Genomic DNA, 27,231 nt, shown 5'->3' on the forward strand with positions numbered 1-27,231 from the left:
AAATCTACACCCAAATTGCTTATCAAGACAGTGAATGTTCCTGAGTGGCCAAGTTAGTCTCGATTTAAATCTACTTAAAAATCTAATGTCAAGACCTTAAAATGGTTGTCTAGTAATGACTAATATCCAATTTGACAGCGCTTGAAGAATTTTGAAAAGAAAAATTGCAAAATGTTGCACAATCCAGGTGTGTAAAGCTCTTAGCGATTTACCCAGAAAGACTCAGCTGTAATCGCTGCCAAAGATGCTTCTACAAAGTGTTGACTCGGGGGTGTGAATTTCGCTGTATTTCATTTACAATACATTTCCATTTATTGTTTTCATTATGGGATAGTGTGTAGATGGCTGAGAATGTAATATTTAATCCATTTTGAATTCATGCTGTACCAAAATGTGTATTAAGTCAAGGGGCATGAATATTTTGAAGGGATTATAGGCATATGCTTACACACAATGTATCAAAGTCTACAAGCTAACGTAGTTTGTAAAGTACAAACCTATATTACTGGCATTATGTATAATATAAACATAGCAGCCAACGTTCAAGCAGCAATTGTTAAGATTAAGGTTGCGTACGCAGTTGACCGTTCTTTCTACACTGACTAAAAAAAGATAATAAAAACATGTAAAGTGTTGGTCCCATGTTTCATGAGCTGAAATAAAAGATCCCAGAAATGTTCCATACGCACAAAAAGCTGATCTCTCTCAAATGTGTTTACATCCGTTAGCGAGCATTTCGCATTCGCCAAGATAATCCATCCACCTACCTGACAGGTGTGGCATGTCAAGAAGCTGATTAAACAGCATTATCATTACACAGGTGCACCTTGTGTTGGGTACAATAAAAGGCCACTAAAATGTGTCGTTTTGTCACACCACAGAGGTCTCAAATTGAGGGAGCGTGCAATTGTCATGCTGACTACAGGAATGCTCAGAGTTTTGCTTGACAATTTATAATGGATCCGGCTTCTTCACCTGCGGGATCGTCTGTGACCAGCCACCCAGACAGCTGATGAAACTGAGTAGTATGTCTAATATTACTATACATTTTTTTGTTTAACCTTTATTTAACTAGGCAAGTCAGTTAATAACAAATTCTTATTGACAATGACGGCCTACCGGGGAACAGTGGGTTAACTGCCTTGTTCAGGGGCAGAACGACAGATTTTTTACCTTGTCAGCTCGGGGATTCGATCCAGCAACCTTTCGGTGTACTGGCCCAATGTTCTAACCACTAGGCTACCTAAAGGCCCTTTTGTGGAGAAAAATTCTGATTGGGGAGCCAGGCCTAGCCAGTGGGTGGGCTTATGCCCTCTCAGGCAAGGGGCACAGTTGCACCCCTGCCTAGTATGTGAAATCCATAGATTAGAGCCCAATTAATGTATTTAAAATTGACTGATTTCCTTCTATGGACTCCGTGAAATGGTTGAAATTGCTGAGTTGATATTATTTTGCGATTAGAGATGCAGCTGTAAAGGGTACAACTTGAGCATCTCCAAAGATCTTGCTAGGGTTTCTGAGGATGCGTATTGTGCATGTTAAGCCAATGTGAAATTAAATGGCTGCCAAGTTAGCGGTGCGCTCACTAGTGTCCGCCCTTCTGCAAGTGACATCTGTGCTGGTTCAGTGGTATGGACGATGCTTGAGTAAGGTGTCGTGGTATATCTGGTCAATTCGAGCTCTGGTTAAAAAAAAAAAAAAAGGGACAACACGACACACACACACACACACATCTATGACAACATCCAAGACCAGCCTGCCTTGACAATAGTCCCTTACAGACAAAGAACTTCTGCGCAAGACAAAGTTACAGCGCAGAACTTTTATTTAGAGGTAAACGATGGTTAAAATTACATTAAAATATAAAATTTGAATGGGCAAGTCTTTGAGGGGGATCGATGCTGGGAGGGCACAGAGGCGCCCCCCCTCCCCAGAGCCCCCCCCACCAGAAACAGAAAACAGGGAAGAGATCTACAGCTACAAAATTGAAATGGTTTTAAAAGAGCGTCAAAATAAGTGGGATTAGCTGGGTCACTCAGATGTGTATAAAAAAGGAGACAAATGCAGTTTGTTAATGTGAAAACCCTCCATCTGAGATGTCCTCATTTCATCAGTGGTAAAGCTCTTTCCATTTCTCTATAGGAGTTCAGATTTTGCTGTAACGTCTTCCTGCAGTTTTGAAAAAGTGAACAAAAACGTCCTTCAAAAATAAAAATGCAGCCACCACATTTCTTGTTCTACTATTACATATACAGTATATATATTTATATATATAAATACATACATAAATATCTTACATGTACAACCAATTTGAAAAAGGGAAAATAAAGAAAATGTAAGGACTTTTGGGGGTGAGGGAAGTTGGAGAAGGAGGGTTATGTTTGGGCAGTGTGTTTGTGTTTAGCTTCACACACAGAGCCTTAAGGATGAGTAGGACAGGCTCCCCTAGGTGCCACCACAGTGCCCTTCAGTTGGCCCAGTAAGGGCTGCCATAGCTGGACTTGTTGCCCTGGCTCTTCTGCTGCATGCTGCTGGACTGGTTGCGCTGACCCGGACCACCCTGCAGGGGGGGCGAGAGGGCGCACACATACACCCGTCAATAGGGCGGGTTTCAATTGACCCACGTTTATTCGGCTAAAACATGTGTAAAGTTAACGGCAGCTATAGGAGAAACATTCTACAAGATGAACCTTTTAATCCGCCGGACAGGTGGATGTTTCATTTGGTCCAACTTCAATGCGAGAAAATGCTGGGAACTGTTTTGAGTAAATGATTGACAAATAGTTGTGGGGCACAAATATATGTGGGGCACGTGATGTCATCATGTAACTATAAAGCTCCACTCCACATTCAATTCTAAATGCCTACTGCTTGCTAAATCAATTTTACAACGATAAAAATAGTGCTCCTTGCAGGACAAGGATTATCTTGACTTTCAAGAATGCCTGAATTGTGTCGAGCTTGCTTTTCTGGTTGGCTGGATGCAAGTTTCACCATCCAATTATTTAAAGACTAGTCTACAGGAGTGCTAGTTGAGCCATGGAGGCGTGGTACAGCTCCCCAGGAGACCATGCATATGGTGTTCATTAACAGCAAGTGGAGAATACAAGTCTACAGTGTTACCTGTCCATCTTGGGCGAGGTGATGGTGCAGCATCTGGGAGTGGGGCTGCTGGTGGGCAGGCAGGATGTGGAGGAAGGGGGCTGGGGCGTAACCGGGGGCACCGCCGGGGTTCAGGGGGCCTGTGCCCCCCAGGGCAGACGGCAGGCTGAAGGGAGGGGGGGTTCCCGTGTGGAAGCCCTGCTTATCAAAAGCCTGGGGGGTGTGAGGGGGCAGAAGAACATTATATTATGTCATGACTGAGTATAATCCTGAACCTATCCTTATGTTTCAATCCTGTGGTACTTAGGTTGTGTGCACATCGATCAGACAGCTTTGTCATTAACCACAATTAATCCAACCAGCCGTTTAAATTCAAGTCTATTCGTTATCCTCAGACATGACTTAGCTGAAACGCCCAACAACTAAACACCAGGTGGGGACTGACTCACCTGTGTCTTGCTGTACATTGAAGCACCCATTTCAGGCACCCCTCCACTGCTGCCCGAGCCAGACAAACCTGGAGCTGTGAGCAAGAGGACACATCAAACATGTCAGTTTGACCCTGTGAGGTGGCACGGCGCCAGTAGGCAATGTTCAACAGTTCAACATAGTGAGGGGGTTCACCATTTCAAGAGTTAGTAGTGAGTGAGGTAGTATTTCTTAGTAGTGAGGAAGGTGTTTCAGAACAGTAGTAGTAAATCACGGCGGATAACAGTGAAGGAGGCGGGGAGGGGGAGGGGGTGCGTCCTGGGGCAGCCGAGTTCATTGAGTGTACCTTTCCCTGGGCCGCTGCCAGCTGATTTGGCCTGTGACTGGGCAGAGCCTCCGTACCCTCCCTTACTGTACTCCCCCGCGTGGCCCTGAGACAGGTCGTCAAAAGCTGAGAGAGGAATGGAAGAGGACCAGGAGGACCGAGTGAAGTGGAGGGGGGAGAGTAAAAAATAAATAAATAAATAAAAAAAGACAGCAGAGGAGGAAGGGGGAGAAGAACCGAGAGAGAGAAGCAATAAGGTAACTGGCTAGAATAGCATGTGAACAGCGACTATATCCGGCAGAGAGGGGGGGGCGGGGGGGACGGCATGCTCGCTAAGCAAGATCTCCCTCTCAGCCACGCACACAACAGACACACACGGTCTGATTTCAGGTCATCCTCTCATACATACCTGTTCCATACGTGTGCTGGCCGTAGCTGGGCTGATGCTGTTGGTGGTACTGGCTGGAGGGGTTCCCCAGGCCCATGTTGGGCTGCTTGGCCGAGGCCGGAGGCACAAAGACGGTGGGGCCGTACTGGAAGGCGTTGGGCACCCCGGGCATGCCAGCGTAGTAGGGCAGGCCGGTGTAGCCGTAGCCCGGGGGCAGAGGGGGGTTGAGGAAGGCCTGGTTCTGGTTCTGCTGGCCCTGGCCTTGGCTCTGAGCTTGGGGGGGCTGCGAGGATGGGCCCTGTGAAAGGCTGGTGGGGGGAGCCGGGGATGACGAATCCCCTCGGCCAAACTTGGTCGCTTCACCTAAACAAGAGAGAGGAGAGATGGTGATCGATATGAAAAAAAGGCAAATGCATAGAAGGGGAATGAGAGCCAAAATGGGTTTATGTTCCTGGGAATTTATCTATAATTTTTTAACAATTTTTATGTGTAGTATTATTTTTAACTTTGACTTTATTTGAAAGCTAATCGAGTACGGAATACAAAAATCTAGTTGTTTTCTAAACCGAAAACATTAAAAACTAGCCTTCGTATCCAATCAACTAGCTAAATGATACTAGCCACTTCTCTTATCTCCTGGATAGAAGGCCGGACCAAAGACTAAGAAATGGCAGCGACTTTCCTCCACATTCCTCAGAAGTTTCAGATTTTTTATTATTTTATAAACAACCCTGTGCAAGTAGCTCAACAGCCAGATCTTCCGGAAAACATGCAGACCGCAAAGACAACGAGGCGGCAGGAAACTGATCAGCAAATTAAAAGTCTAGTGTGTGCACTCGCAATGCGAGCAGTACAAGCACAACGGAGTTGGACAATACATTTTACTTGCCAGTTCTGCAGGCTATTGACGTCACCCACTCCAGTCCATACAGAGCACAGCGGATCAACCAAAATGCAATGACTCCATTTCCACCAACGCCTCAACACGTTTTACACTCTACAATACATAAAACAAGTCTCCTCTTCTGTATGAGTACATGACAATGATATGATTTGCCTCACTGAAAGAATGTAGCAACTCCACCTGGATACAAATGCATTGAAAAAAGTGCACAGCCATATTTTAAACCCACAGATTGCTGCTCATTCAGGCTATTGAGTGCCTTGGTTTTAAAATGTAAACAACCACAATCCTATTCTTGTTTACTGCCTCCAAGACAAGCACCTCCTACCTCAGTTTTCTTAACTATAATCAAAAATATAAAACGCAACATGCAACAATTTCAAAGATTTTACAGAGTTAGTTCATAGAAGGAAATCAGTCAATTGAAATAAATTCATTAGGCTCTAATCTATAGATTTCACCTTACTGTGCAGGGGCACAGCCATGGGTGGACATACTTGGAAGCTAAGCCCACCAACTGAGAATCCAAGACCAGCCAATCAAAAGTCTTTATTACAGACATAAATACTCCTCAGCACCCCTCAGATGATCCTGCAGGCAAAGAAGCTGGATGTGGAGGTCCTGGGCTGGCGTGGTTACAGACGGTCTGCGGTTGTGAGGCCGGAGATGGTGCGGTTTGCACAACGCATCACAGGGGGCAAACTACCTGGCCTCCAAGACACCTGCAGCACCCAATGTCACAGGAAGGCCAAAAAGATAATCAAGGACAACAACCACCCAAGCCACGGCCTGTTCACTCCACTACCATCCAGAAGGCGAGGTCAGTACAGGTGCATCAAAGCTGGGACCGAGAGATAGAAGCTGTTTTTCAATCTCAAAGCCATCAGACTGTTAAACAGCCATCACTAGCACAGAGAGGCTGCTGCCTACATAGACTTGACCACTTTAATAAATGGAACCCTAGTCACTAACATTATTAAAGTGGCATTGTTTAAAGTATCTTACATTACTCATCTCATATGTATATACTGTGCCTTATACCATCTATTGCACCTTGCCTACGCTGCTGGGCCATCTCTCTCTCACACATAATCCCTTCCCTCCACAGGCACACACACAGCAGGGTAGCTTAGTGGTTAGAGCGTTGGACGAGTAACCGAAAGGTTGCAAGTTCGAATCCCCGAGCTGACAATTTAACCCACTGTTCCTGGCCGTCATTGAAAATAAGACTTTGTTCTTGCATATATATCTCTTTAGATGTGTGTAGTTGTTGGGAATTGTTAGATATTACTGCACAGTCAGAACTAGAAGCAGAAGTATTTCGCTACACTCGCATTAACATCTGTTAACCATGTGTTTGTGATCAATAAGATTTGATTAGTTGATGTACTGACAAATTCTCTAAAATAGCGGAGGCAGCTATTGGTAGAGAAATGAACATTAAAATTCTCTGGCAACAGCTCTGTTGGACAATCCTGTAGTCAGCATGCAAATTGCACACTCCCTCACAACTTGAGACATCTGTGGCATTGTGTTGTGTGACAAAACTATGCACATTTTAGAGTGGCCTTAATAAAAAAAATGCATCGTCTCCAGCACCTGTGTAACGATCATGCTGTTTAATCAACTTCTTGATACGCCACACCTGTCAGGTGGATGGATTATCATGACAACGGATAAATGCTCACTAACAGGGATGTATGTGTGCACAAACAAATGCGTGCACAATGAGCAAAATAAAATGTGTGTATGTAAGGACATTTCAGCTCATGAAACATTGGCCCAACACTTGGTGCACGTTGCATTTGTGATTTTGTTCAATAGATTAACCTCTATGCCACACCCTCGCCAACACACATCTGGAAGACTAACATCCACGATGTGGCTGCTGACTTAACCTGCTGGACTGGCTGAACTTTGTGCAACAGGTAAATGCTCCCACCCACAACCGTGGACAACACACAAAACAGACCTTATTATCACTGGCGATGTCACTGACTTGGCTGTCATCGAGCGAGGCGTCTCTGACCGCAAGGTTGGCGACACACTGACCGCTCCAACTCCTCTCCACCAACTAAAGGGCACCATTCAATTCCGCGACCTGAGGAAACTCAACCCATTCCTCTTTCAGGAACACATCCAGCCCACCTTTGAGTCTGACTGTAGTGAGCGGGCCCTTGATGACATGGTCAATCTGTATAACAGCGCACTCACTTATACCCGGAACATCCTTGTGAAGTAACGTTCCAACGCTCGCCTCCTTGGTTCACAGTCCCCCCCCCCCTCCCGACTGAAAATCCCAGATCCCAAATCTATTGTCTGGGGCTAAGTAAACCTCAACTTTCATGTAATAACGTCATGAGCATCATATTAGGGAAAGAGGATCATTTTGTACATGTACTGCGAGTTTAACCAATCCCTTGGTTAGGGGATCCCCAGGATCATTTTTATGTAGGACTGAGCAGCTCAGTTCTGGTGACATTTTAAAAATGTTTTATAAAGGGACATTCTACTCCAAAAATGAAAATAAATTAATGCCGACACCACCTAAAATATAATTTCCACCTCTAGAAATGTGCCCAATAACATGTAAAACTTGTTAATTCATTGTAACATATTGGACCATGTGCACATAGCCTATGCGTGATCTGTAATATCAAATGTGCTATGAGCAATAAGCATTATCACCTGTAGCATCATGGCTATAAAAATGTACATAGGCTGAAGCATGGGGTTCGACCATCTGTATTTACCCCATTGGACACTACATCCTGATTGTTATTATAAACATAAATCATTATTCACTTTAATATACATATATTTTTTGTTTATATTGTTTTTAAGCAACGTTGCTCTCAAAACTGTTTTCCCATGATCCCATTAAGAATGGTTGACTTGACCACTTGTCCAATGGCTGTCGCAAGGAATATTTAGCTAGGACACAAGCCGACTAGGTAAATAGGTCAACTATTCTACTATGGGGTTGTCTGATTTTGTTTTAATAACATTACATTGCAAAAACAGTAGCACTGGAAAGTGCCACCCTGAGCGATAAAGCACAGGCTTTGAATGACTTCGCCAGCCGCTACAGGAGGGTACACACCGCTGTCCGAGGTGAGCGCATTATAACATTTAACTCCCATCTTAACATCGGATGGTCATTAACCAATCACGCGTGTCAGTTCAGTGCACATTCATTTGGGAACATATTCACTTCGTAGAACAGACACGCTTCTGGCTCCAGTCACCTCCAAACCTGCGACCTTGCCTCTCGCTTATGGAACGCTCTCCCTGACCATGCACCTCCATCATTGGGAACTTTAAAAAATACTGGCCATAAAAATCACCTCTACAGACTATTTTTCACAGTCCTAGCCCCAGTGTATTTAGCACCCATCCCACTTCTGCCATTTCACCTGCCTTCATTCCAAATGCATGTTATTTTTATTGTCTAACGTTTTTCCCCCACAGTAGAGTTGAGATAACTCACGAAAAGCGATATACAAATTAAATGTAAATTAAATAGGAAGTATGAATCGTTCCATCGCGGGATGGGGCTGAATCAGCCATTTGTTCAATTCATTAGTCAGAGGAGATGGGAGATTCAGTCATTGAGGTGGTCCACATATTAACATTCAGCTATGTGCTTGTAACCATCATCATCTCCATATTATGGTGACCATACAAGAAATGGTTCTGGCCTCAAGAGATTCGTGCATTTGTAAACGAGTGTGCAACAAGCGTTACCTGAGTATGGATTGTTGGCTAGCCCATCTCTGCCAGGCATTGTTGCCGTTGTACCAGGGAATGTGACTCCATAGTAGTCCTACAGAGGGAAGGAGAAACACACTAGCTTAAACGAGAGACGGAAGGAGAGAAAACTAATATCACCAAATAAATCAGATTCCACACAGGAGATGGGAGATTGTCATTGAGGTGGTCCACAATTAGGATTCAGCTATGTGCTTGTAACAACCATCATCATCTCCATATTAAGACGGGCACAACAGATAATATTGATCATTAACATTTATTTATGCCTGGTCTATTAAAACTACATCTAAACCAGAGACCATACGAGAGTCCATCTGGGCAAACAGAAATGTGTGCTGCATTGCTCTTCATCGACACAAGGGATGTTCCATGTGTGAAAGGTCACTCACCATAGGCAGACGAGACTGAAGCATCTGCAGGTCCTCATAGCCATAGATCTGCTTTAGAGCAGGACAAAGACCAAATGAAAACAGGTCCGTTGATACATCTCAACTGAAATAGTCAACCACAACTCGCTAAGCAAGAACCAATGGCGGGCTAGAGAGAAAGACGAGAGCGAAATAGATGGGAATTCATGAAAAAAAAAAAAAAACAGCGCAAAGGCGCACAAGAGGAAAAAGAGTGGTAGCGTAGTTACCGGGTATGCAGGAAGCAGGCCTCCAGGGCCCATAATGTACTGATTGGCCAACAGAGGGGGCACTCCTTGGGCCAGGTTAGGGGGGGGTTTGCCTGTGGAACATCAGAATGAGAGAGGAAGAGGAGTCAAAAATTACACTGGTCACAACGGTCAAATAAGCAGAGGGAGTAGGACAGGGTCTCCCCAAACTCTGTCCCCGGGATCCCAAAGGGTGCCCAGTTTGTTTTTTTATCTAACACCACACAGCCAATTCAAATGATCCACACTTGATTAGTTGGTTATTATAATCAGCTGAGTAGTGCTAGGGCCAAAAACTAAATGTGCACACCTTGGGGTTCCAGGGACAGAGTTTGGGAAACCCTGGAGGAGAACCATTAAGTGACCGTAACAAACCTATGTGTGACGGCAGGGTTCTCCTGGACTCACCCGAGGTGGTGGTCAGCAGAGGTTGGGCGGTGCGCCCAGCGGGTGAGAGGGCGGCGTTGCCAGTCAGACCAAGTCCTCCGGGGCCGTGCATCATGCCATTGGAGCTGCTAACAGCGGCGTTGATCGAAGGGCCCGAGGAGGAGAAGGCGTGGAGACTGCTGTTCTCCTCACTGGTCATCTGTATGGTAGGGTGGGGGAAGAGAGTTAGCCTGACAGAAGCTTAGCTTTAAAATCGGTTGCCCTTTTCCTCTCCAGCGTCTGTGCTTATTTAAGATCAGTCCCTCGGCGATCAACAACCATAGACACACACCGTCTAGGAAGTGTTTTACGTTAGCCCAAGAAGAAGTGGTGCTTACCGTGAGGGAGGAGCTAGTGGAGAGGGCAGATCCTGATGAGTATGTACTGGTCACATGACTGGAGAGAGAGCAGCAGAGAAAACAGGTAACGTTAACCCAATGAGTCCCACCGTAAAGCAAGTGCATTTGACCTCTAAACCCCTTTTAACCCCCTAGAATCTCCCCCCAAAAATTTAAGCTAGAGATACGTCTCAATCCACCGCATCCGCCGACGTCGCACTGTGGCAGAGCTAGAGCGGTGTTTGACTATGAGATATAACGAAAAATCGGCCTCCTCACAAAATCTGTAGTGTCCGAACGGTTTGTTCTACAAACCTATGACCCCCTCTATGTAAAGATGATTCTCACGAACACGTGTTATTCGTTTTGCTCTACGACCCACACAAGCGTCTTGGGACTCGTCTGAAGTCGGCACAGCCGACCTGCCAACTTGTCTGTAGCGTCCGAACAGTTTGGGCTGCACACTAATATGACCACTTTGTGGAAAGGTGACTCACGCATGTTGGTTTTGTTTTAGGAACCCATAGGCCTCATCTGAAGGTCCCCCGGTACCAGTTTAAAAAACATATATGAATTGAAGTATAATGGAGACTGTTTAGTGCCAAAAGAAGAAAGGTTACACCCATAAAAAAATAAAATTAAAAAATCCACATAAACCACCGGTCAAAAGCTTTGACACACCTACTCATAAGGGCTTTTCTTTATTTTTACTATTTTTTCTTTACTAATAATAGTGAAGACATCAAAACTATGAAATAACACATGGAATCATAGTAACCCCCCCCCCCCCCCCCCCCCAAAAAAGTGTTAAACAAATCAAAATAGATTTTATATTTGAGATTCTTCAAAATAGACACCCTTTGCCTTGATGACAGCTGTGCACACTCTCTGCATTCTCTCAACCAGCTTCACCTGGAATGCTTTTCCAACAGTCTTGAAGAAGTTCCTACATATGCTGAGCACTTGTTGGCTGCTTTTTCCTTCACTCTGCGGCCCGACTCATCCCAATTTGGTTGATGTCAGAGGATTGTGGAGGCCAGGTCATCTGATGCAACTCTCCTTCATGGTAAAATAGCCCTTACACAGCCTGGACAATGTGTTGGGCCATTGTCCTTTTGAAAAACAAATGATAGCCCCACTAAACCCAAACCAGATGGGATGGCGTATCGCTGCAGAATGCTGTGGTAGCCATGCTGGTTAAGTGTGTCTTGGAGTGTCACCAGCAAAACACCCCCACACCTCCATGCTGTACGGTGGGATTTACACATGCAGAGATCACCACTTCACCACACGCAGGTCAGAACCAAAAATCTCAAATTTGACCAAATGACATCTCAGACTGGCAAATAAAAATAAAAGATTAAGATTGTTCTTTTGCCTGCCAGTCTGAGATGTGGCTTTTTCTTTGCAACTCTGCCTAGAAAGCCAGCATCCCGGAGTCCCCTGTTTACGTTGAGAATGGTGTTTTGCAGGTACTATTTAATGAAGCCACCAGTTGAGACTTGTGACACGTCGGTTTCTCAAACTAGACACTAATGTCCTCTTGCTCAGTTGCGCTCCCACTCTTTCTATTCTGGTTAGAGCCAGTTTGTGCTGTTCTGTAAAGGGAGTAGTACCCAGCGTTATACAAGATCTTCAGTTTCTTGGCAATTTCTCGCATGGAATAGCCTTCATTTCTGAGAACAAGAATAGACTGACAAGTTTCAGAAGAAAGGACTTTGTTTCTGGCCATTTTGAGCCTGTAATCGAACCCACAAATGCTGATGCTCCAGATACTCAACTAGTATAAAGAACCGTTTTATTGCTTCTTTAAAACAGCAGAACAGTTTTCAGCTGTGCTAACATAATTGCAAAAGCATTTTCCAATGATCATTTAGCCTTTTAAAATGATAAACTTGGATTAGCTAACAATGTGCCATTGGGACAAAGGAGTGATGGTTGCTGATAATGGGCCTCCGGACGCCTTTGTAGATATACTGTAAAAAAAAAAGCAGTTTCCAGCTACAATAGTAATTTACAACATTAATGTCTACACTGTATTTCTGATCAAGTTGATGTTATTTTAAAATTGACACATTTGTTGCTTGTCTTTCAAAAACAAGGACATTTCTAAGTGACCCCAAACTGTTGAACGGTCGTGTATATATACTGTATTTCATACCATCTATTGCATCTTGCCTCTGCCGCTCTGTCATTGCTCATCCATATATTTTTATGTATATATTCTTATTCCATTCCTTTACTTAGATATGTGTGCATTAGGTAGATTACATGTTAGATATTGCTGCACTGTCAGAACTAGAAGCACAAATATTTTTCTACACTCACAATAACATCCGCTAACCATGTGTATGTGACCAATAAAATTAGATTTTGATTTGAAATATATTTTGATTTGTTTAACACTTTTTGGTTACTACATGATTCCATATTTTTTATTTCATAGTTTGTCTTCACTATTATTCTATAATGTAGAAAATAGTAAAAATAAAGAAAACCCATTGAATGAGTAGGTGTTCTAAAACTTTTGATGTGTAGTTTCCTGGTCTCTCAAATCTCATACAGACACTGTAAAGGGTGGGGGGGGCGACTCTGTTCCACGTCGTGAATCTTATTCAATGAGTTTGTATGAGCTAATAGCAGTAAGTCCAAACAAAAATGTTAATCAAATATATATTTATATATTTTTAATACTTGTAGATTTCTTAATTAAAAATCAAGTAGTTAAATTATTCTTGGTGTGACCTTTTTAAAGCAATTCCATATAGCTTGGTAGGCTTAGACTGCAGTTAGACATTGTGTGTTTGGATTTGTCCATTTCTTCAGCAGCCGTAGACACCATTAGTTTGTGAGATTAATACTAGAGCACTGTTTGAGACAATGGTGGACCCCGGAGGGGCCCGGATGTTAAATTATAATTATTATTATTTTTTAAAGGCTGTTAAGTCCAAATGGTTTGAGCTCAAAACCGAGACTCTCACAAACATGCTTTGCCCGATGACCCTCACAAGCTATACAAGAGTCATTAGAAGGTAAGGACTTCTTCTAGACAGATCACAGGAAATCCCAGGCCAGTGTTCATAACACTGTAATAAGCTCACAGTTGGTGTCACAAACAGTTGTCACTGATTAGTTGGATATTCATTTCCCAACAAACAATCTGTACTTACAGCATTCATATAAATTCATTTTTATCAGGTTGGTTTGGTGGATCTTATTTTTTCCAATTGCCATTAGTCAATAAATCTCATGAAAGCCACTGTTTATGTTAAATTGTGTGGTCTACTTGTAGCCCTGGTTGTCCTGAAAATAAAAGGGTAAAACACTTAATTGTGAGGCTAAATATAAGGGCTGGACATGCAGATAAATGAAAGGACAACGTTTCCTGGGGTCTCAGGACTGAGAGGGTTAAAAAGGGTTGAACCAACCGATAACAAGGACTTCAATTCTACCGAGTCAACACGGGAGATTCAGTCATTGAGGTAGTCCATATATTAAGATTCAGCTATGTACTTGTAAATATTATCATGAGAATGACTAGGGGGGTGAGTTATGGGCTTACCTGCTGAGGGATGGCAGGGGGGCGGAGTGGGAGGGCATGGGGGCCGGGGAGGGAACATGGTGGACGGGGCCACTTTCACTGCTCATGGGGGGCGACTCTGGCTTTTGGGTACGAGAGGCCAATGTCGTTGCTGAGAAAGAAGAGGAGAGAAACCGACAGATAAGCAAGCACGCTAGACTCTGTTTTTTTTGTCTTAAAACATGAACTAAGAAAACCCTTTTGTTCAAAGGGGTTTCTGTTTTTGTCAACCACAAATTCTCATGGGTACTTACAGTCCTGTGGGCCCTGTGTCCTCATGCCACAATAGCCATTCTGTGAAAGAAGACATTGACACTCAGAGGACCATCTGATTTCACTAACAATGATACGTCCTGTATCAGTGGCCATAAGCCTTTTGAAAGGGTGTTCTTGGGCATATCGTGCTGTTACATTAAAGCTCTAGTAATCTTAAAATCACACTTAGAGTCTTGAAAATGTCCATTGACCATAGGAGATTCAGTCATTGAGGTATTCCACATAATAATCAGATATGTGCTTGTAACCATCATTATCTCCAGGTTTACGAGTGACAGGAGGAGCTGTCTTAATCAAGTCGGAGACCGTGTCTATAGTGTGGGTTACTCACGGTGAGGGGGGCGGAGGGGGCGTCTTTGCTCTGGGAGTAGCCCAGGTGCGAGGGCAAGCTCCGCGGAGGGCCACTGTCCACCCTGCTAGACGAGGGGTTGGAGGAGGCCGGAGCGGCGCTGGGGAGACCCAGGGAGGGGGAAGGCGTGGCACTGGGCAAGCCCAGAGACGGGGAGGGGAAACTGGGGTCCGACACAGGAGGCATGGATGGCAAGCTGCCCAGGGGCTCACTGCAACAGAGGGAAGAGCTAGTGTGAAACAAGTTCACCTTGGCCTCTACGCTCACACAACAGTGAGACTAATTAAGCTAATTATTTTGTATTTATTTGAAACACACCTGACAGGTCCAGGTTTTGAGAACAAGCTAATCTGGGGTTGAGGTACGGCTGTGGAGGCCGGCTCCCTGGCAGGCTCGGCCTGTTGGCCCATGTCAGTCACACCGGGCTCCGAGCCAAAGTCCAGAGCCCCAAACTGCACGTTGAGACCAGACACGTCTGCCGAGCCTGGCATCTCCACCGCAGACGAGGGGATCTGAGGAGAGAAAGCGAGAGACGTAAAGAAAGAGGGTGAGGGACATTCACACATGAAATCACATCAATGTACATACGCTATTCACAGTGTGATTAATGAGCACACTGACATTTCAGGCCCAATGTGTAAGAGCATGCAAAGTTTCTCACTACTTGTAGATGTTTACAAATAGAGAAACAAACACTCCTTGTATGTACCCTCTGAGTGAGCAGGCAGCCTCTATTCCCACACACACACACACTTCCTAACCTTCGAGGGAGGTGGTACTCTGCGTCTTTGGGTCTTGATCTGTCTCTGTGGGGGTTCAGCCATGGGGGCCTGGTGGTCGAGAGCCAGCTTGACCCCGGGGGAAAGCCCGTCTCTGGGAGGCGGGGGCCCGGCGTCGTAGTGGCCGTGGCCTGGGGGAGTGGGGACTGAGGGGGGAAGAGACAGAGGCTCTGCCTGGGGCAGAGAGCTCTGCTGGGCCTGCTGCTGCCGCTGGGCCAGTTTGCTGAGGACCGGGGATGGTTCCGGCTGCATCTTCAGATCCACTGGAGAAGACCGAGAGAAGGGTTTATGGTGGTATTGGGAGTACAGTAAATACATGCATGAAAAACTTATGCCAGTATGTCTGCTGGTCCGAAACTGCCTCCCTTCTCCTTCAATGTTTGCTCCACCACCACTACACTGCTTACAGACTTATCAGATCTGGAGTTAGGACCCAGGGGATAGGACTAAGGAATGAATAGGGCCCGGATATGTGCGGCAGCTTTTACAACAGAACTCTGACTTAAGGTTCTTGGTGTACCCTGATGCTTCTCCTACCCACTGTGTCACTGGGAGGGGGGGGGGGGGGGGTAGAAAGAGAAGTTGAACAGAGTGATAATGTACTGGGGGGGAAAAAAATGCAATTTGAGGACAGGAGATTCAGTCAGCGGTAATCCACATTAAGTTTCAGCTATGTGCTTGTAACCACCATCTCCTATTCGACAAGCCGATAGACAGTAAATGACGTACCCACACTTGAAACTTGATTTCCGTGTGATAGTACCTGCGTGTGTCTTAAGTTGAGAGGTTGGAACTGGGCCATGCTCCACTCTTGGGGCCTTGAATTCGCTGGCGGAAATGGGCGAGGGGACTTCAACTGCAGGTGGACCGGATTCTTTGGCGACACTGCCGTTGCCCGCTGTGACCAGCTGCTGATTGGGCCGCGGGGCGAGCCGGGGCCCGTTGAGCTGCTCTGGTATCCTGACCTCATCCGGGGCCGGCTTGGGCCCACTCAGAGTCCCAAAACCAGAGCCTAGGACTGAGGACTGTCGTGGGGGGGGGGGGGAATTGATAATGTGAGTCTGAAAGCATTTCCAGGCATCTAAATTCACTTGAGAGCATAATACTAGTGTGTATGTATAAGAATATGAATGCGTGTAACCATGTTACGGGCATGCGTTCGGCTGGCTGCCTCACCAGGGCGGCGGGGGCGTAGCTGTTGGCGGCGGCACTGGCGTAGCTGTGTGTGGCGGTGCGAGTGCCATTGTGATGAGAGTTGGTGAATACCAGGCTCTGACCCCCGAGGCCCTCGGCGGCGGGGGGCTCCATGCCACCCAGCTCAGCCTCCACGCCGCCCGTCTTGGGCAGCAGCAAGCCTAAGTCCACACTACAGAGGGGGGATAAAACAACCAGCAGTTTACAATGGGACACTGAATGCAAAGTGTTGTGTTGTACCCAGATACTGCTTTGTCACGATTAGATATCACTTCAATTTACTTATAATGCGTCTCATTTATATCTCAATGAGAAGTTGAGCAGAGTGAGAATGTAATGGAAAAATAATGTACTTATAGGACAGAAGGAGATTCAGAGATTGAGGTAGTCTACATATTACGATTCAGCTATCATCTCCATCATTTGTAAGGCCGGTACAGAGAAACACATACCAACCCCAGCCAATGTACTTTTTTGTTTGTATGGTGAGAATTCGTGCTAGCAGGGAGAGCCAAAGGTACTCGAGTATTTCATGGGTGTAAAGTGCGCTTTACTGTGGTGAGCATTAGATTGGAGCCCTTACTTGTGTCCAGGCGTGATGTGGTTTGCAGAGGCAGTGAACACTTTGGTCTCAGACAGCTGTTGATAAAAACAGAAACATCAGGAAGAGAACCTTTGTTTTGTGTGTGTGTGTGTGTGTGTGTATCCACTGCAATAGAAAGCCAAAAGTGGCACACTTACATCCTCATTCCAGTCTTCCGCAGCCCAGTCTTCTAAGGTGCCTCGCCATGTTCCTCCTACGCGAGTAGGGGACAGTAGGGGTACATAAGTTAGACACGCCTTCATGCCTGGCCTACTCTGGCTAACAGAGCTCAATCAGCACAATAAAATCTGGGTTGTGTTCAATAGGGCGCCTCCTAAAGAAAACGCATCACAACGAAAAAAAATAAAAGTGTTTCTTATTGGACAAACGTAGGTAGTCCCTTCCTGTGTTCTTCCCGAATGAACACAGCCCTTGTTGTTAACTACTACACTTTAAAGCTATAAAACGTGTAACTTGTAACAACTTGTAAAGGAGTGGGCCTTCATTTCACACCTCAGGGAAACCCAGTTGGCCATCTAAAAATCAACTGGCGTGCCAGAAAGGTCTCACCTGTTCCATCGTCGATCCCCTCAGTTTCCCAGGTTTCCTGGCGAGACGCGCCCGAGTTGGCATTGTAGTCAGCAGGGTTGAAGAGTCTGGAGGCGAAGAGGGGTTGTTTAGGGGTTCGTCTGTGTGTTATCATTAAGTCGACATTATTCAGCAATGCTACGATACAGTGAAACAGCTAAAGACCTCCTGGATACCGGGCTGAATAGACATGAACAGCGGGAGACAAACGGGTGGGCTCTCCTGTATAGGTTTTTTCCCAACTCACCCCATCCCCTGAGAGGAGAACCGGCTCCCACCAGCTGCTCTTCCTCTGCCACGACCCCCCGACCCTAAGGACACACACAGACACACGTCTGACCTCTGCTGCAAGACACACAAACCTCTGTCTAATAACCACACGTGAAGCATGTGAGTTAAAAAATAAATAAAAAACAGACAAACGTTTTTCGCCCACGTCTGACATGTTGCTTCAAAAACACACAAGCATAGGTTAGAGGGGGGCATGTTAATAACGGGCGACTTCCACGTCTATACCGGTAGAGAATTTTGAACAGACTAAAAGCCTAACGTTACTTGCGTTTAGACTTTAGCTTGACAACAGCGACACAATTTGACAGGCTTCAGATCAGTATACGAGAGCGGGCTTAGCCTAGACAGCTGAAGTTAAAACGAATGACGAAACACATCTAGAGACAGCAACTGCCGTCATAGGCACCCCTGACCCCACCCTCACAGTATGCACGTCTGTCATTGACTGTCCCAACCAAAACAACCCCCGGCACCCTCTCCCTAGCAGCTGCAGGACACAGTACATTTCACACGTTGTATGGCACTTGTGGTAATAGCTGGGCGACACAAATAGACACATTGCCAAATAAAATTCTACACCCACCCTACTAGACGTACAAAATGCCCACATCACATGCCATTTTGGGGAGACAAGGGCCCCGTAGAGTAGAGAGTGGGTTTTGCAAAACGAAGATCAGGGAGGGTTATTGTGGAGGCTATTGTAGCGTACAGCATAGTAGTGGAATCTTATTGTGTGGCACACAGGACTCTACATTGGGAACATTTTGGATGTATATGCGTATAAATATTTTGCTGTGTGAGCTATTTTTATTGTATTTTTTTATTTTATTTATTTTTTATTCTGGGTATTTTTATATAAATAAACAGAATTAAAAAAATAATAATAATAATTGTTCTAATAACTAGGCTTCGCTGTAGTATCCTAAAGAAAGGTGCCGGTCTTGGTTGCACCATTGCCACAATGAAAACAGATTTTTTTCTAGCCCAAGATATGTCCCAAATAACCAGCGCTACATATTTCCTCTTTCCATCACACATTGGCGGGCCACATTTTTCAATCCACGTCGCGGGCAATTCTAAAACTAGGTCGACTCGCGAGCTGCTAATAATTTGTTTACACGTTGTTCAGTTCTCCAGCTACTTAACCAGTATGTATATTCTAACATTTGAGGGCACAGAAATAAAGGAAAAAGGGAAATCTTCATCAGGAGATCAATGACCATAGCAGTGAATGAGGCAGACTGATTTCAATTTTCAAAGTAAGGCATGGATACAAACTAGTGAGGGCGCACAAAGGTGCCATTTTTCACACCGAAACAATGCTAGAACTGCAAGAAATGTGCCTATTTTCAGAGTGAGGTCATCACAAGCCCAGCGTTTCACTAACGATGAGATACTAGGCCAAGTGTCACGACACCAAGCACATCGTGATACCACAGGGTTCCCATTGCATCGAAGCTAGAGAACGTGGCTACATTATTTTCTTAGTACCAGTAACACTCACCTCTGCCAGCAACGCCTCTACCCCTGCGACCACGGTCTGCCCCTCTATCTCCAGGACCCATTTCAAATACATTCTCCTCTGACCGCACTGAAAGGTAAGGGGGGGGGGGAAACACACCAAAAACAAATGACGTGTGTCAACACACTCGCAAAACAAAGAGGCGATTTAACAGTTTCCAGAACATTAAGAACACCTCTTTCCATGAGAGACTAGCTGAACGCTGTGCTCCTTTATTGAGGAAACCTGTTAAATCCAGTTCAGAAATCAGTGTATATGAACGGGAGGAGACGGGTTAAAGACTCATTATTTAACCTTGAGACAATAGATTGTGTATGTGTGCCATTCAGAGGATGAATGGGCAAGACAAAAGACTTAAGTACCTTTGAAAGGGGGATGGTAGGTGTCCCTAGGGCTGTGGCGGTCATGAAAATGGACTGCCTGTCTCACAGTAATTGACCTTTAATAAACAAACACGTTTAGCTAAATCCATACACCTGGTGCCTAGGCTGAGGTCTAGTTCATTTATAGCAGACAAGATATGCTTATAATTCCCATTATATGATTTTAGTTATATGAATACAAGTGAACATATAGCTGAATAAAATAGAAGGGATATTTCTCAAATGATTGCCATGGGAGTGTGCACATTGAGCGGCTATTACATGCGATGTAAAAAGTGATTTGAAACAGGTCTTAAAGCGCTTAATTTAGAATTATTTAACAACCTTAGTGATAAAGCGTAGAATGTCTTGGAATTCAAAATATGGGCAGCATGATGCAATTTGATGATTGATTTGAAAAAGAAGTCCAAGGCATTCGCTCGGTTTCTGGCCTGGAATATTCTTCTCGCTCATCAGACTAGTCGCAATTTAATATTGTCTTTACATATTATACTAATGAATGGAAAACAATTTCGCACATTATTAACGGGCCATTATCAGGGCATGGCATTCGTATGCACCAACTTGGTCATAGCATATAGGATGCCTGTCCGGCGTTGCCAGTAGGCTACTCCGGATGTAAAGTGAATCATTGCGCATTAGGAGTTGAGAAATAAATATATTATGACTGGAAAGCTGAGATCCTCCTTTTAAGACGCCATCAAAACTTGTCGCACGCGATTCCGTACAGCAATGTTGCGCAATGACTGGACTTGAAGTAAAATAAGTGTCTCTCTATGCATCAACCAGCTGTTTGAGGAGCTGCCTCTGTCTGTGCGATAGACCTATTCCTCTCAAACTCTATGCCAGGGCTCTCCAACCCTGTTCCTGGAGAGCTACCCTGCTGAAGGTTCACTACAACCTCAGACGTCTATAATCTGATTCAGTTTAGTCCAAATGGCTACCGTTGCGTTTGGCTTAGAGTTTGAAACAAGATCGATGTAAAAAAAAATTGGATTGCTACTTTAATACGGCAGATTTTGGGTTCTAGCAAATAAAATGGTTTGCGTCATTTCTAATCCCCCTCATTCCACCACCCCTCTGATTAGTCAGACAACAAGACTTCCACTTACAACTATTTTATTCACATCTACAGCACATGCATAATGATTGCCTAATTGCTAGATTTTCACCCACAGCGGCCAATCCACCATTCAGTGTGATCTTAACTCCAACCCTCCGGTGTCCACAGTATACCATTTTGCAATACATCCCTCCGAGGGTCTTGAACCTTCCCAGTTGTAATTTTGTATTGAGCATACATCTCCATACACTTAGTGACGCGTGACAATTTTACCGTTTACAATGTCTTCATACATATTATACCCATTTTTTCGAAGAAAATGTGTTTGACCCCCTCAGTACATTTGAGTTTAGTCATATTACTTGCTGAAATATTTGATCCGCCTTACCTGGAAGATGAAGTCGCAGCCAACTCTGTAAGGCTTCATTTACTCTAGCTGTTCCCATAGACTTCCAGTCATTGAGCCAACAACTATCTACTTGAAAGTGCACCTCGGCAGAAATATCTACAGTACCCGTCAAAAGTTTGGACACCTACTCATTCAAGGGTTTCTATTTTTACTATTAGCAAGTTGGTTAGGCTACTCAGCGCCATTCCTTTACAGAGGACGGTTTGGTTACCAATGGTTACCGTGACTCAACGATTACGCTGAATTTGACCACATTCGCGACTCTTGACCGTCGTTGTGGCGGTAATATGGTCACTAACAGCCCTAGGAGTCCGGCTCTCACCTTCTCGGCTACGGCTGGTTCCACGGCCCCTCCTGTTGGGACCCCCGCGGCCCCGGCTTGCCTCGCGATCCCTCTTCTCTCGGTTGTCCTTCGTCTCAGAGGGTCCTCCCTCCTTCCCGGGGCCTCGCGCCTTTTTCCCAACTGTCTCCCAGGAGGTCTGAATGACAAAGAGACCGTATTGCAAACATAAGAACACTCAAACCTGAATAAGCAAACATGAGAAATAGGTTGTAGATTTTGGTTATGAGAATACTTTGAGAGCGCAAACTTGGGACTGACTAATAAAGTTGTTAAAGAGTCTACCTGCAATTGGAAATCATTTTTGTAGGTAAGTTGATGTATAGTTCAACGATCATACTCTATAAGAACCCAAAATACAAGCTAGTTTAACGTCATTGTTTACAAACTAAGTAATTGTGATCAAACACTGTTTAGCAGGGCACTCCAAACCTGTCCTTGGAGAGCAACCCTCGCCTAGGTTTTCGATCCAACCTTAAGTTGTAACTAACCTGATTCAACCAGCTAATTATTAGAATCAGGTAGGCTAGATTAGGGTTGCAGCAAAGACCTACAGGACAGCAGCTCTCCAAGTGCAGGGTTGGAGAGAGCTGTTCTATAAAGGCTGAAAACATGAGTTCAACTATCATTTGGATTTAATGTATGGTCAGTACTAGCATCCATAACAGCCTCTAAATTTGAGAGTGGTTACGCTTCTCCAGCCCCATCACTCAGCCGTTTACCAAAACAGTAGCAGGGTGTTTGCTTTGTGGAAGTTTGAACTGCAGATTGCCCCTTTAATTAGAGTTAGTGTCACTGGATGTGAATTCATGTGAGCGCCTGCGGTGAACCTCACCGTGTCAGAGGTGCTTTCCAGCAGGAAATTGATGGCTCTGTTGACATCCTCGTTGCAGTCATGGAGGGCCACCATACACTCATCTTGTGTCTTCCCAGTCACCTCAATCAACTGTGGGAATACACACATATGATCAGCACTTGGCGACAGGTAATGTAGCGGTTAAGAGCATTTGGCCAGTAACTAAAAGGTCGCTGGTTCAAATCCCTGAGCCAGCAAGGTGGACAAATCTGCCGTTCTGCCCTTGAGCAAGGAAGTTAATCCCCCAACAACTTCTCCCCAGGTGTAGAGGACAGTGATTAAGACGGGTTGAGGCTAAACACGGAAGACACATTTTGGTTGAATTCATTCAGGTTGTGCAACTGACTAGGTCCCTTTCTTCAGGCAGACAATTTTTTACATTTAAACTGCCATTTAATAATTATTTACAAATGTTTCCATTGAAACTACGGGAAATGGGCCTCCAAGTGGCGCAGCAGTTTAAGGCACTGCATCGCAGCCGGGATTTCCTAGTCACGTCGCACTCCAGCAACTCCTTGTGGCTGACCTCGGGCGCCTGCGGGCTGACCTCGGGCGCCTGCGGAGGAGCAGTGCGGCTTAGCAGGGTCGTGTTTCCGAGGACATGTGACTCTTGACCTTTTCCTCTCCCGAGTCCGTAGGGGAATTGCAGCGATGGGACAAGACCGACTTCCAATTAGATATCACGAAATTAGGGAAGAAAAAGGGGTAAAAGTACAAAAGAGGAAAATGAATAAAATCCCCCTTGAATTCACAACGTAGCTGTCGGCAACGGGTTGGGTCTCACGGGAGTTCCTTTCCGATGATTAAACGTTGCACATGTACTACCATTACTGTATCCCAACTCCACCTCCAAAAGTTGCCATTTCCTTCTCAAAGTATTGCCATATAGGACTTCGCTGCTATCGCTTGCCTTTCTCGGACACATTTTCCTAACCGTTAACAGCCCTGACAGTGGAGGAGACTCCCGGTGTGGACTCCATTTCTGAGTGTCAACATTAGATTCTGCTAGGAATCGACTCCTAAGATTGTATTTTTGGGACAGACCAATTAGTTGCTGTACTTCCAGATACACAAACAAACACTTGCATCTTTCATAGCAAATTAGACAGGGATGGAGTAAGTGGGGCACAGTATAGGCAGGCCGGCCACCAGGCAGAGAGCAAGAACCGTGCACTAGGCTCATCTATAGCCGTATCTCTCAATTTCTTGGCTTGCAACTTCAGTAAAGCAGGGCCTAATCAATGAATAGGGTAGGATATTCTAGCCGCAACAAACCGAAGACTGAACAAACTCGCATCATTAGCTAAAAGAGCGTGGGCTGTAATCATCAGTTTGGAACTAAAACGAGAGTTTCAATTGGACAGAGTGAGGTAGGTCTAGGCCGTTTAGTTTGCTTACTTCGTGATACAGAATGGGAGTAATGAATGCGACCCAGGTGAGCCAGCCCGAGGGAAAGATGGGGCACCACGGGCTATCTGGGAATGTCTTGCATGCCTTGCAAATTCACCAAAGTATCCTGAAGTTCACCTCTTCTGGTTTTATTTCAAATTAAAACATTGCGCAGGCCTTTATCGTGTAGTTAGACTAACCAAGAAAATAATATATTTTGTGATAACTGCACTGTGATTTTCATTTTGTGAGAGATTCTTAACTTTAAGGATCCAAATTTCATTTAAATGTTCACTGCCCTAATCGGCACGTGTGCACATAAAACAACTCAGCAGTGCCGACAAACGCACTCACAAATACAAAGAGGACACAAACAGACATGTGTGGGATGACTGTGCATTGGTACTGTACTTAAAAATCATACAGACTGCTATACAAATGCCATGTTCACAACATCTTTCACACACTGTCCTCACCTGTTTGACCTTATCCTCAAAGTCGGCATCATTTTTGTCGTAGATCATCTGGGCAAGCCGAATCTGTTCCGCTGTGGCCTGCATTCAAAAAGAGTAGTTACACTCAGGTGACCTCCATTTGTTGTGTGTAGCCCTCGAAAAACATTATCCATACGTAGGGTTTCCAGCGGTTACATTCACCCACGGCTGGCTCCATGTGAACTACAATTCTTATGCTGTGTCTTAACGTTTAGAAACGGCAATAATAAATTGTTTCAAAATGGTTTGAAACATATGCCGATATGGCCTTTATCTTTCATGTCAGCTAAAAATAATCTTTCAAGTGAAAAGATGCACTTATGGTACCAGTAACATAGAAGAAGGGGGGGGGGGGGGGCATAACTGATTTGACGAAGTGCAGGCAGACATACCAGAACACTTAGTAAAAATGATTTATCTGCACACTGCAGAGCTCCCAATGCAAGGGGTTAATCAAATAACATTTTAAAAAATCCATTGCATCAGAGCTATAAGCGGCTACATTTTCTTAGTACCAGTAGCAGTCACCTGTGCCAGCAACCAAAAGTACACTGTACAGTGTTGCTACTCTGAAATTGTGTATAAAACTCACCTGTATCTGTTTTTGTGGCTGTGTGGTTTGTGTGGTGGTGGGCAGCGCTCTGTCTCGAGTTCCTCGAGCTGGATTGCTGACCACTGAAGTCATCATATACAGTATATACAAAACAATGTATGTACAAAATAGAAAAATCTGAAACAGATCAACGGAGGGGGGAGGCAGTCAGTCAGATGGACATCATAATCATTTCAACCTCACAGGACTACTTGTGCCGAGTCTTGCTTTTGTCGTCAACTTTGCCTGTGCCATGTAAGACTATAACCCTGTCCATCGCCCCTCATGTTTAAATTTAGACGTGGGGGGGGGGGGCTGTTCTGGTGTCAACTTACATCTCTCACGCACACATTCAAAAACATTCTCACAAACACAGATGTAATGGTCAAACAAGCACCACTCATACACCTGGCTACAAGCAATTTTATTGAATTAAACGGCAGCTATAAGTTCTGGCAATTTATAAATAGTTTTGTTGCTCTGTTGACAGTGGCGAACGTGGATTTGAAGCTAGCGTTCAACATTATAGCAAGGCATTCAAACCACAGAGCCTAGTCCAAATCATGGGCAGCCATTTGGGATTGCCCAAAAAAGTTCAGACGTGCCAATGGTTCATGACATGTGCCCGTGAAGTTACTAAAAACTACTAACGTTTGCCAGCTAGCTAAATTAGGCATCGCTATTAACGGAATGCCAAGCGGATATATGGCCTAGCTAGCCAACTAATTTACAAATGAAGTGTGATTCTGATAATCTAATGATAGTGCGTAGCTGGTTTGCTAGCTCTCGTCTAGCTAACAAAGCAACTGCCATTGTTGTTGTGACAGCTGTGTTCTCTAATCGGGGTGGGTACACAAATGAACAAACCGGATTCGGTTAACTAAATAGCTAAGCGTCCCTGTAATCGAGAAAAAAATAGATTTGTTAGCTAGGTTCGCTAGCTATTTCCAGAAATAAGAGCATCCCAAAATTAGATTGGTTGAGCGCTTTATTATTTTGATGATTCACAGTAAAGACGATGACTTAACGTTGGCTTGCTTGCTAACGACGCGTTAACGTAGCTAGTTATAATGTTAACATTGCCAATATATTCTTTGTTCACATGTCTAAAGTAAGCTTGAGCAAAGACCAAACTGTCTGCCTCGCTCTAATCGTTAAATAGATAACATTAGCTAGCTAAAATGTTTACTAAATTACTGTAACTATAGTAGCGAACCTCATGATTAAGCCCATAACGCCCGTTTGATAGCTAGCTAAGTATGCTACCGCAGATAACTTGGTTTGCAGTCACTGTCAGAGACCAAAATAAACAATGTTGGACGGAGCTCTTTGTGTAAACGGCTAATATTAGCCAGTTAGCTAGTACCCCTAGCTAATGATTTATGATAATGGTCGCTCTTTGAGGAACAGTCGCCCATACACTGTACTCCACGCACGTGGACTAATAACATTACATTAAAGAATAACATGTAACTAGCAACGTTATATCTACAAATTGTATACAATACTACAATGTAACCCGCTAAAAGGAAGTGTGGACATAGCTAGGTAGCTAGCTATTTGACCCGTGAGTTATCTGGCTAGCATGCTAGTTAGCATACATTTTTAGCATTTGAAAACGATAGCACAATGTGGAGACGCTAGAGCTAACTTAGCACTGAAGTGGCTAAGCTAACTGGCAACGTGAAATGATGGCTCGGTCTATCTATTTTCGGAGTATCACTACAGTAAAGTGGATCCATCGTATTTTTTTGTTTTGTTTATGATTATCATAACAAACCTTTTTCTTTCTTTACCTGCTAACACGCTTCACTCAGCCAGCAGCAGATGCCGTCACGTGACACACCGCGCCGTCGTTCAACCCCGAATAACCGAACCAGCCACTCATAACAGGTCTAGCAGATCAGGTTGTTTTACGCACTCTGCTGGTGTACGTGCTCGCTCCCACCACCTCGGAACGCGCTGTTGATAAATCAGTGGTTGGTTGGCCTCATTGGCATTTGATATGGATGGCTCTTGTTGGTATTATGCCACCTGCAAGCTACTTATGACGGCTCAAGGGAATCATCTTCTGTTCATCCTTATCTACCAAAATGTCTAAAGAAAGGGAAGGTATTACAGTCTAGAATGTAGATATAGAGCAAAAAAAAACAGAATGTGATTAAACTATTTTGTGAGCTCAAACCCCAAATGGTAGTTACC

At 44.6% G+C, this 27,231-nt stretch overlaps 1 protein-coding gene and 1 non-coding gene across 13 annotated transcripts; both read right to left on the minus strand.

The window, feature by feature from the left end:
• Positions 1–1,764: 1,764 nt before the first annotated feature.
• LOC139389300 (ubiquitin-associated protein 2-like) lies at positions 1,765–26,997 on the minus strand. Of its 12 annotated transcripts, none has more exons than XM_071135908.1 (27): positions 26,826–26,997; positions 25,030–25,167; positions 24,420–24,497; positions 22,534–22,644; positions 21,681–21,837; positions 19,486–19,572; positions 17,938–18,001; positions 17,673–17,758; positions 17,261–17,316; positions 17,103–17,158; positions 16,502–16,691; positions 16,089–16,350; positions 15,308–15,588; positions 14,865–15,058; positions 14,529–14,757; positions 14,176–14,215; positions 13,904–14,033; positions 10,342–10,399; positions 9,986–10,163; positions 9,560–9,651; positions 9,312–9,359; positions 8,896–8,974; positions 4,266–4,607; positions 3,878–3,982; positions 3,552–3,625; positions 3,124–3,315; positions 1,808–2,560 (listed from the first exon to the last, which is right to left on the minus strand). In XM_071135908.1, the coding sequence occupies exons 2-27, from the start codon at positions 25,123–25,125 to the stop codon at positions 2,468–2,470; spliced, it is 3,378 nt and encodes a 1,125-aa protein (XP_070992009.1). In that variant the 5' UTR covers positions 25,126–25,167; positions 26,826–26,997; the 3' UTR covers positions 1,808–2,467. The 12 variants fall into 12 exon arrangements, with proteins under 12 accessions (XP_070992013.1, XP_070992009.1, XP_070992007.1 ...); XM_071135906.1 differs by having other exon boundaries at positions 9,312–9,362; XM_071135905.1 differs by having other exon boundaries at positions 9,953–10,163.
• On the minus strand, positions 14,387–14,462 carry LOC139390262 (small nucleolar RNA SNORD121A). The gene has a single exon (XR_011629488.1). It is a non-coding gene; the product is annotated as a small nucleolar RNA SNORD121A (small nucleolar RNA).
• Positions 26,998–27,231: the final 234 nt, after the last annotated feature.

Source organism: Oncorhynchus clarkii, chromosome 30, assembly GCF_045791955.1.
Source record: "Oncorhynchus clarkii lewisi isolate Uvic-CL-2024 chromosome 30, UVic_Ocla_1.0, whole genome shotgun sequence".
In the NCBI taxonomy this organism is placed as follows: domain Eukaryota; kingdom Metazoa; phylum Chordata; class Actinopteri; order Salmoniformes; family Salmonidae; genus Oncorhynchus; species Oncorhynchus clarkii.